This window comes from Asparagus officinalis, chromosome 9 (assembly GCF_001876935.1).
Source record: "Asparagus officinalis chromosome 9, Aspof.V1, whole genome shotgun sequence".
Taxonomy (NCBI): domain Eukaryota; kingdom Viridiplantae; phylum Streptophyta; class Magnoliopsida; order Asparagales; family Asparagaceae; genus Asparagus; species Asparagus officinalis.
This window is the reverse complement of record NC_033802.1, coordinates 50280070-50292190: the sequence shown is the minus strand read 5'-3', so window position 1 is coordinate 50292190 and position 12121 is coordinate 50280070. Positions and strand designations below refer to the sequence as shown.

Below are 12121 nucleotides of genomic sequence, written 5' to 3'. Positions count from 1 at the left end.
CTGGCAGACTAGACGGAATTCCGTCGAGGTTACCTTGAGCAACTTATTCAGGCGCCAGCCCCCCTCCCCCTCCCGGCAGACTAGACGGAATTCTTACTTCCGTCTAGATTGATCAACCTAGACGGAATTCCGTATAGTTTGAGTCAATCTAGACGGAAGCAAAATAAACGGACCTAACTAGACGGAATTCCGTTTAGTTGAACTAACCTAGACAGGATTTGGATCAACCTAGACGGAAATTTCCGTCTAGGTTGCTCGTTTTTCTACTAGTGTAGGATACTTTCTAAGCAAAAATATAATACATACTTTCAAATTATTTATGGATCCCACTATCCTAGACGGAATTTTCGTCTAGGACACCATCCTAGACCGTCAAATCCGTCTAATATAGTGGGCCCCGTGAGTAAAAAAAGAATCAAACTTGCACTGAGGGGCTGTTTGGTTGTATGTTTTTACCATGTAAAAGGATGGAAAGTGTAAAAAAGTGGGTCCCAATATCAGTTTTCATCACTTTTAATTGTTTGTTTGTAGTTATGAAAATAGTGTAAAGTGATTTCATGTGCTGATGTGGCTTGTAAAGTGATTTCATAAAAAAAAACATGATTTTAGAAGAAAGCTGACATTGAAATCAGGAAAAAATAATAAAAAATATTTCCAACCAATATGATCACCACTTTTTACACTTTACAAACAAACAATTAAAGTTACATTTGCAAACCAAACAAGCAATTTATGATTCCAATGGAATCAAAAACAAACAAAGAAAAGTATAAAAATGAAATTGATGAGATGGACAATAACTTTTCAAGTTGTGTCATAAATACACAACTTTACCAACAACAACCAAACAGCCCCTGAGTGCCACAGTTCTCATTTTAACCCCAAGCGCCACAATTCCCACCAAAAATTTCATTCTGGCGCTATTGAAAACTAAAAATTGAGATCCCCAAATTTTTATTTCCCACACTGTCTTTTAACTCCAGATCTCGTAACTGGGGTCGAGCGATCGATCATCGCCGATTATGGCGGAGATCTGCTCAGAACTCTTCAGATCCTCCGCATCTCCGTCCTTGTTCTGGTCACCACCGCCGCCGTCTACCTCGGCAAGCATTTTTATGACGGCGAATACCCATAGTTGGTCTTTTTCAACTCATCGACTCCCGTCACAGCCTCCTTCTCAGCCGTCTCCATCTCCCCCAACGCTAACCTCACCTTCAACATCTCCAATCTGAGCCCTCCACCTCCGCCGCTGGCGAGGTACGAGGTCGTCGATGGGAACGGGACGATGAGGACCGACTTTAAATGTCGGCGAGTTCGATCCGGATCTGTCTGAGATCGTCGGTGGAGGTGGCGGAGGAGGCGGTGTGAATGAGATGGGGGAGGACACTAGGGTTAAGGTTAAAATTGGGAGGTTTAGGGTTTGCGATGAGGGGATGAGGGAGTATATACCGTGTTTGGACAATGTGGCTACGATCAAGAAGCTGAAGTCGATGGAGAGAAGGGAGAGGTTCGAGAGGCACTGTCCTGAGAAGGATTGCTTGGTTCCGGCGCCAAAGGGTTATAAGGCACCGGACCCGTGGCCGCATAGCAGAGATGAGGTTTGATTTTAATTAGCTTGATTGAAATATTGTTTAAGTTATCAGTTTGTGCAAATTTTTGGATAGTTTTAGCTTGCTTTTTAATTAATCTATTCATTATTAGTTTAGTTATCAGTTTGTGCAAATTTTTGGATAGTTTTAGCTTGCTTTTTAATTAATCTATTCATTATTAGTTTAGATGTGAACTTTGTGCACTTTGTAGACAGTTTTAGCTTGCTTTTTAATTAATCTATTCATTATTAGTTTAGATGTGAACTTTGTGCACTTTGTAGACGCCACTGAATTATTAACAATTATATACCGCCTTCATATCATTGGCGAGGTCCAACTCCCCGTCCACCACTGCCTCCTAACCTCCCCGGCGTCCGGAAGGAGTACTTAACTCGAGTCATCATCCATCGTGACACCAAAAGTATCTCAATTTGGTATTAGTTACCTGTAAACTTTATAGGTAAAATACCTTCCTATAATGTGGAGCACACCTATTGATTGTTCTTTGCGGGACCAATGTGTTAGGTATGAACATGCTCCAAAAAGTACATAGCAGGTGATCTTCACATCATTTTTGTGAGTGACCAATACCAAATTAGACTAATTGTTGGGAGACCTAATCCTCAAAAACATATTCAATGTACATATTTAGTTAATTACTAAGTTAGTGCATGATATGAATCATCTAATGTAATTAAACATTAGTTAATTGCTTAATTGTAAATCACAGTAAATTCCACTATGGTTTGGAGGAATCTCGAAACCCCCATATGATACACAAACTACACAACACAATTCTAAGAAGGATGCAGTATGTCCAATATGATATCTAACTCAAAATGGATTCACAGTAGGAAGTGTTGGTGCTTGGTTTGCATGATGCGTTCTCTTACAACTGGTTCTGCATCAACTAAGCAAGCATATAATCAAGTTCAAAGTAATTCAACTACACTATTGCAGTGTTGTTACTCCCCCACCCATAGTTATTTTGGTGTAAAAGTAAGCATTGATACACTTGAATTGCAGTGTTGTTACACCCCCCACCTGTAGTTAATTTGGTGTAAAAGTAAGCACTAATACACTTGAGGGTTTGTTCTCCAATCGGGTCTGTCATTAATGGCTGTTAACGTTCATTTCTTCTTTTGTCACACCTTCAATCATTTAACATAAAATGCTTTCTTTCGTAATAGTTTATTATCAAATTTCTGTCCTACATTTTAGCATTTCTTTTAAATGGTGGATGGAGTTGTGCATGTATATACAAGTCAACTTTATAAGTACATCGATGGTGTGCATATCATTATGTAGTACTTGTTGCTTCCTTAATATCCCTCCTATTTTTTCTATCGTAAAATCATTCTTGATATTTTCCCCCCTGCCTACAGCAATGGAAAGAATTTTCCCTGTGGCCGATGCTACAACCTTTTTCACATATTTTCATCATATTCTTTGAGTAATTTCTGCAGGAAATATCCGAACTTTATGTCACCATCGGTTAAATCTTATGGAGCAAGTAATGACCTTACTTTGTCAATGCCAGAATATTATACTGGATGAGATTTTGATTCTTTTTAAATTCAATATCATACAATTAATAATGACTATTTTCTAGAAAGTCTTTTAATTTTGAAGTTACACTAACTTGGATAAACCTTACGGCTGTCTCCTTACAGAAATTCAGTCTTCACTTAATGCTCAATGCGGATAGAGAATTCCTTGCTCAGAAAACTGCACCACATCATGATTTTTATAATGTCAGGAAGGTTGATACTCATGTACATCACTCAACATGCATGAATCAGAAACATATTTTACGATTCATAAAGTCAAAATTGAAAAAGGAACCTAACGAGGTATGAGATTCTCTTGCTCTAAGTTATGCTAGGGTTTATGCTTCATGTAGCAAAGAGGATCTTTTCCTGGAAGTTTGCATTTACTTGTATTAACGAAATGTGTGTATGAAAATGTGTGTTTGTTTCCTGAATAGGTTGTCATTTTTAGAGATAGAACCTATTTGACTTTGAAAGAGGTCTTTGAGAACTTAGATCTGACTGGGCAATGAATTCTTCTTTAATTATTGACATCAAATTTCATTTCTAAAATAAATAAGCCTGGCAGAGTGATAGGTTGATTATATTACAGTGGTATTTCAATTTCTGGTCTACCTGAGAAGCCTTGTAAATGTAGCAGTCAATTACATTGTTCCATTATGGCACTCCAATAACAATAGTAAGGAGGCTCTAAATTCTATAAAGAGAAAGGAAATAAACATGCTCTCCTTCATGTTTTATATTTGTAAACCATTACTCTTTTTCAATAGCAAGGAGGCTCTAATTTCATTTGTGAACATATTTAACCAATTTGATAAGGATTGTCATCTAGTTTTTGTATTATTGCTATGGCATCTGCAGTATTAGATATTTCAAGTTAGTCATAAATTATACCCTATTTATTTTGTCACATCTGATTTCATGTATAAACATACTTGAGTCCACCACATTTCATACTTTTGGGTTATTTTTTAATTTTTGGTTGCAGATCAAGGATGGGTTTGATGATGGGAAGGATCTGGTTGTGACTGTGATGTCTGCTATGTGAGAGGAACAAATCTGTGCTCTGAAGGACATTGGCCCCCAAAACTAAGCTTCTCGAGCTTTTTAGTATCAAGACCATATATAGACTCCTCCTTAAGTTTGAATTTAGTATCAAAGATTATAGATATATCTCCTTTCATTCCTCTTGTAAATAAATATATAAATAGAAAATTAGTTATTATCTATGTAAACAATTTATGTATCGCTCTAGTATTTTGGTGAATGTATTATTTGCATATAATTGGATTTGATATTAGAATATAATTAGATTGTGTTGGATATGAATATGATTTGGTGTTGTGCAAATATAATTGGATTTGATATTAGAATATAATTAGATTGTGTTGGATATGAATATGATTTGGTGTTGTGCAATATTGTGCACATGTACATGTGATATTTAATTAGATTGTGTTGGATATGAATATGATTTGGTGTTGTGCAATATTGTGCACATGTACATGTGATATTTTATGTCGTGCAAAGTAGATTCTTAAAAAAAACTACTGTAGCATCCTATAGACGGAAATTCCGTCTAGGATGCTCATCCTAGACGGAAATTCCGTCTAGGATGTTTAGATGTATCCTAGATGGAAATTCTGTCTAGGATAAGTATCCTAGATGAAATTTCCGTCTAGGATAGATTTTAGACGGAATTTCGGTTTAGGATTATCCTATAGGGTTGTCTTTTTCATCTAGAACTATTCTAGAAGGTATTTTGTTCTGTCTAGGATGCATTTTCGTCTAGGATGATTTTTCTAGATGGAATTTCATCTAGAATGACGCATTCTTGATGGAAAATTACTAGACCAATATCATAGATGGAATTCTATCTAGGATAAGCATCATAGACGAAAATCTGGCTATTCTAGACGGAAAATTCCGTCTAGAATGCTTTGTTTATCAGAAAACATCAATTTATTGTTTTAATGCTTGTAAAGTGCCCAGCTTCCAATTTTCTAGGATATACTCGAAGAATAGCGTTGATGGTTGCTCATTGGCATGGATTGCTCTTTGTGACAAAACCGTTTTCTCAATATAAGTGGATCGATCAGATGCTTGAAAAGTTCCACATGCCACATGTAAATTTGATTCAACCCATTGCATCTCCTCCTCAGCCACAGAATGATGTTGTAATACTGTTAACTCTATAAGAGCATAAGATATAGATATTGTGTTTAATCTGTTGAAGCATGCCTGTACATCACTCAAGTTTACATTCCTTTTTGACTTAGCATCATCAAAATCATGTTCAATTGGCTCACATTCCATCCTTTCACTTGCATGGGCTTTTTTTGAGGAAATTTTATCAATATTTGGTTCTCCTTTTTGTGAGTTCTCAATAACAATTTCCTCTTGTTCCAATGACAAGTTTATAATGCAATTTTCTGATTGTTTGCAGCTATTCTTTTGGCTAGCCAGAAAAAAATTATCCCTCAGTTTATTGACAAAGTGCTGGATAGCTAACCAGCTCGGGCGGACTTTGGAATTTTCGAAAGGAAAAAAAAAGGATAATCGAAGGAATAGAAATAACCATGTTTCTCTGGCACTAGAAAAGGATCCAACACAAAAGCTCCCCTCAGAAACTCTTTATTACATTTCTCATAAAACCTATAAGATCGTATCATGTGTGAGAACCTGTATAATTCATTTACAGGAATCACTACTTCACCTGCAAGACCGCTCCTGTTCTTGAAAAGGCCTTTGAATCCTTCAACTCTACTTTTTTTTTGGTCAATGAAAAGAGTATATTTCATTTACCAAGTGAAGAGTTTATGTACATCAAAGAACTCATTTACATGAGAAAACTATATAGCTCCTGTGAGTATACACAGAGAACACACAACTAAACTACTGTAACAAGAATCAAAACATCCTATAGAGATAAACTCCATTCTTTGAACTCAGCCGATAGGGAGCTGCTATTTAGGATGACAGTCAAAACCTCAATTTTGATGCTCCTGATCAGAAGAGCTGCAGTATGAACTTCCTTCTTGAAAATTCTGCTGTTTCGCTCCTTCCATATATAATACACTGTAGCTGCAAGTGCCATTCTTTTGGTTCTTTGCCTAAAACCTTTTCCTTTTAATCTGCAATTATACCAATCCATCAGCAGGTTCCATTCACATGTTCTCCATTTGTAATTGAGCCAATCCATAACCCCATTCCAGACCTCTCTTGAGTAATTACATCCAAAGAAGAGGTGATCTCGATTCTCTGTTTCAGCTCCTGAACATAAGCTTCAACTGTTAATTTGAATAATTCCTCTCTTTATCAACTTGTCCTTTGTAAGAAGCCTATTTTGGACTGCAAGCCACAACACAAAAGAGTGCTTTGGGTAGTTTAGTTTCTCCCACACAGTGCCATGCCATTGTACTTTGGTTGTTATCGGACATAGGCATTTATATAAACTAGAGAGCTGAACTTTTGGAGCTTTGTAACAAGAACTGATTAACAGTTTCAGGTTTTCAGCACCTCCATACAGATTTAACATCTTATCCCTGACTTTTAAAAGCTGTTTCCACATCCAAGAGTCTCCATTTTTCACCTCAACCTGCCAGATATCTCTGTGCTTTAAGTAGGTTTCATGAACCCATTTGATCCACAAAGACTCTTTGTTAATATGAATATACCAAAGAGTTCTTAAGGCAGATGCATTATTCCAAATTACTGCTGAAAAAATCCCCAGTCCACCAAACATCTTTCCAAGACAGATTTTATCCCAAGATACTAGTGATGTTTTGGAGGCATGATCATTCTTACTCCACATAAAATTTCTACTCAGTTCATCAATCTTCTGGAGGACTCTTATTGGGAGGACATAACTGGAAGTCCAGAAAATTTGAATTCCAAGAATGACACTTTTAATAATTTGCAATCTACCCGCATAAGATAGGTTCCTGTGCTTTGACCATGCTTGAAATTGATTTGTTATTTTTGAGAATAAAGGACTGCAGTCAACATATGATAGCCTCTTGCTAATTAGAGGAACCCCTAGGTATTTGATTGGAAATGTACCTTCAGAGAATCTCAGCTGATCATGAATGGAGTTTCTGACTGAATTTTCCACCCCCCCCATAAAAGATAGAACATTTATCTGGATTAGCTTCTAAACCAGAGGTTGCACTGAATTTTGAGAGACACTGATGAAGTCTGAGCACTGAATACAGGTCCCCTTTGCTGAATAGGAGAAGGTCATCTGCAAAGATCAGGTGACTGATCTTAAATTTTCCACACTTAGGGTGGAATCTGAATTTTCTGTCTTGATTCAACTGGTTAAGACTTCTAGAGAGATATTCCATGCTAAGGATAAACAAGTATGGAGACAATGGGTCTCCTTGTCTTAATCCCCTTTCCCCTTTAAAATATCCATGGAGAGAGCCATTTAGAGAGATGGAGTATTTCGGAGAGGTAATACAAACCATAATCCATTTAATCATGCTGCTAGGAAAGCCCAGGCCAGATAGCATCTCTTCAATAAAACTCCAGCTGATTGTGTCAAATGCCTTCCTTATATCAATATTTAACATGATTCTTGGTGATATATGTTTCCTCCCATAGTTCTTTGTGAGTTCATGAGCTAGCATGATATTATTTGTAATATTCCTCCCTTTAACAAAGGCACTTTGAGCCTCACTTATAAGATATCCCATAACAGATTGGATTCTGTTTGCAATGATTTTGGAGATAAATTTGTAGAGACAATTACAGCAAGATATAGGCCTGAAATCAAAAGGATTTTTGGGACAAATTTCCTTTGGAATGAGTGATATTGAAGTAGAATTAATAGCACCCAAAAGATTTCCTGTCCTGAAAAAGTCTTCAATGGCCATTGTAACTTCTTCACCAATTATTGCCCATGAAGTTTTGTAAAAAGAGGCACTAAATCCATCTGGACCTGGAGCTTTGTTGTCATTGATTGAGAAGACCGCATTCCTAATTTCCTCTTTAGAAATTGGAGCTGACAGTTTTCTAGCTTGAATTGCATCCAGACAGGGGCCATCCTTAATGATATTAATATCAGGTTTGTCAGTTGGCATAGCAGTCCCCATGAGATTTTTATAAAAAGATATCAATTCATTTACAATCCCATCCATATCTGTGATTCTGACACCCAGATTGTTGTAAAGAACTGTAACCCTGTTGTGATGTTTATTTGCATTAACAATAGAATGGAAGAGGCTAGTGGATCTATCTCCTTGAAGACTCCATGCTATTCTTGCTTTCTGATGGTAGAAAGACATCTCACAGACCACCAGCTTATTATATGAAGAGATAAGATTTTTTACCTGGATGATATAGCTGGAGTTTAAGGGATCTTCCTGTAATTTCTTTTGAATGTCCTCTAAAGCAAGTTTTGCTTTTTGAACCTGTATGCTGATATTTGAAAAATGATTCCTATTGAGATCCTTAAAAGCTTCTTTCAACTGCTTGAGTTTTTTATTAACTGAAAACATGTTATGCCCCTCAATGTGCTTTTGCCATATAGCTGAAACTGTGGGAAGGAATTTCTCATGCTTTGTCCACATTTTGAAGAATTTAAAAGGCTTCTTTCCTCTAGCTTCCTCATCATATATAGATACTAGAGCAGGAGAATGGTCTGAGAAGTTTGGAAGCAAAAACTCCACATGACTAGAGTTATAATTGTGGATCCATGTGTCATTGACCAGTGCCCTATCTAATCTACTCCAAACCTTGGTATTAGTGTCTTGTTTGTTTTTCCAGGTGTAGAAGCATCCTGTGGTTTTTAAATGAGAGAGCTGACAACCATCAATGAAAGAACTGAAGTCAACAGTGTCATTATCAGTGAGACTAGCACCTCCAAGTTTTTCTTCATTTGAGATCATAGCATTAAAATCACCACATAAAAGCCAAGGAGCATTCCCAATAGATTGATGAAGTGAGGATAGATCGGTCCATAGATTTTTCCTAGCTTCCAGATGATTAAAACCATATATTGATGAAATTATGCAATCAACTCTTCCATCTTTAGATTTAACAATACATGTAATGTGCTGAGGAGAGGATTGTGATACCTGGATGTCCAAGACATTTGGATCCCACAATAGTAAGATTCTGGCAGTTCCAGTGTAATTCACATTAGAAATCCATTCCCAGTTTCCAGCAATTTTCCTTGTAATACTAGATAATTTTTCATCCTTCAATTCTGTTTCCAAGAGAGCAATAAAAGAAATGTGATATTGTACAAGATGTTGTTTGACTAAAAGTTGCTTAGGGGACCTATTTAGTCCCCTAACATTCCAAAAGATCATATTCATTTCAGTTTAGTCCTCCTCTATCCAAAGTAGAGGGATCAATGTCATTTTCCATATTAATCAGTGGAATACAGGAGAACCTTGAATTCATATTTTTTCTTTGTGCATGTTTCCATTCATTTGGAATTGAATTGCTGGCACTGTTTGTGACATGCACAGCATGCACAGAACCAAATTTAGAAGCATTATTATTACTCCTCCCAGATACTCTGAATCCTGGGGCCATTTCCTCCTCAATAGCTTGTGATAACCCCTTCTGATTAATGTTTACATCATTGGAAGGCAAAACATGCACAACCTGCACAGATTTCCAACTGTTACTGCCAGAATCCTTATCTCCTGGAGACAACACAGCTTCCTTCTCAAGCACCAAATTTTCTGATCTCTGGCATTCAGAATTTGAGCTTTTAGAGTCATTACACAATTCAGGTTGCATTTTCCCGAATCCATCATTACCAGGCTTGCTTTTATCAGGTTGCTCTTTAGTATGGCCATTGCTCATATTTTGCTTAGGAATCCACTTTTGGACAACAGGATGTCTTCTACAAAATTTTGTATCATGTCCCAATTGCTTACAAAATTCACACCATGTTGGCTTATGCTCATAAATCACCTTCTGGTAGAATTTAACTCCATCAGGGCTTTGAATTTGAATCTTATCTGGCAGAGAATAGGGCATATTTACTTCAATAAGAACTCTCGCATAGGCTAGTCTCTTCCTATTTGCAGTGAGTTTATCCGTAGTAATGGGGCGGCCAATGATACTAGCAATCTTACTGATGCCTTTAGCATTCCATAAATTCAGTTTCAAAGCAGGCAATTGAACCCAGACAGGGTAAATACATTCCTTAGTCTTTTCAAAATCTTCCCCAATAGCCCAGGGCTTTAATAATAGAGGTCTAGATCCAAAGAACCATGGACCATTAACAAGTATTTCATTCATATCATTCTGGTTCTTGAATTTGAAGAGAAACAAACCAGCTTTAAGTAGACAGATTTCAGGATTAGCCAAATTTGCCCATACTTTTCTAACAAAATTTTTCATAGCTTTATACTTAGCATTTAATCCTAAAACTTGTCCAACTAGAGAAAATTTCCAAATTGAAGCTCCTTCATTCCACTCTTCATCATCAAACAACACTGTATCATCAGTCTTCGATGGAAAATAGTTCAAATCTAAACCATTTCCAGGTTTCCTATTATCAGTGAATAAGCTCGCCCAGGATTTATTTGTTTTTCCATCTTGAACTAATTCATCTCCAGATTTCTCACTAACTGGAATCAAATTGACATTCCCTTGCTTTTCAGATGATTTTAAAGGAGAATTCAATGGAACAGTGAAATTTCCAAACTCTAAGGGATTTCCAGTATTAGAATCAGCAATCAATGGAACAGAATCAAGATTTCTTGAATCAAGATCATCAGCCCAAGATCTTCTATCTGATCCATTAATTCTATCAAGAGAAAGAGGAGACTTACTCAGATCCCGATCCTGAGTACCAATTCCAGAAGTGAGATCCCGATTCTGAGTACCAATGCCAGAAGTCAGATCACGATCCTGGATACCAATGCCAGCAGCTGAATCAAGAATGTCAGCCATTAGTTTCTTCTTCTTCTCACCCCGAGGACCAGTTGAACCCATAATGCCTGGGCTAAATTCATCATCATCTTCATCAATACTGTTATCAAGATGATCATCAGGAAGAAAACTCGAAGATGACGCTCGAAGACCGATGCTAAGGATCTTCTTCCCGCTAGATTTCTTCTTCTTCGCCATTAAACTCACAGCAGAGGCGCAGGTTAGCAGAGCGTAGATCGCCTGCTAACTAATGCCATATCCCGCTCACCTTTTCCTTCAACTCTACTTAATTGTGCTACTTTTACATCTTTTTCTGTTCTTACTATAATCACTACAATCCCACAAGCTAGTGCTCCTCTAGGATTGCAAGCCGTTACCAAATTTCAGTCTTTGTAAATTCCCAAAACTTCACTTACCTTGGGATATACATCAACATGGTAAACACCTACGAGATATTTTTATGGTTCATATTCCAAGTAGAAAGCCCACGAGAGAGAATAAAGTGCTTCTCAGTTTCTACAGGCACTACACTAAATTTCCCACAAGCTATAGATAACCCAGCTTCATGTCATTTCTTCTCAGTGTCATAAGAGAATGGGAACCAGTTCATGCATTCCTAATTTGGTAGGATATGTTTCTTTTAAAAGGAGATCAACATAATTTTGAGGAACTCGACATTCTCAATCATATGAAGCCCAAAAATGATGGCCATATTCTGCATATTGTAATCCCTTTGATCAAGGTAACCTAAAAAAGGTAATTATCGTGATTTCTGACTCAACACTACTTAATTACAATGTCATCAACATAGAGTAGTGAAGACGAAGGATCTAATTCCAAAAGATCATCCACGGACTTCTCCCCAAACACTCTAGCACTAGGAACCTGGTAAGAAAATACTTCGCGAACATGTTTTGGTCGAGTATGGAATGCAGATTGATATCTCTTGAAGCTGATACCATTTCCTCCTCTGACCAGAGCCAAATACACAATTTTCATGCCCACATATTCTTCGTAGTCCTCAAGAACCTCTATCATCCGAATCTTGAGCAAGGTTGGCGTCGAATGTTCAAAGAATGTATT

At 37.1% G+C, this 12121-nt stretch overlaps 1 protein-coding gene across 1 annotated transcript; it reads left to right on the top strand.

Annotated features, from left to right (window-relative positions):
* LOC109824493 (probable methyltransferase PMT9) lies at positions 864-4462 on the top strand. Its single transcript, XM_020391103.1, has 3 exons — positions 864-1598; positions 3263-3442; positions 4128-4462. Exons 1-3 carry the CDS (start codon positions 1374-1376, stop codon positions 4185-4187), a joined length of 465 nt encoding a protein of 154 aa, XP_020246692.1. The 5' UTR covers positions 864-1373; the 3' UTR covers positions 4188-4462.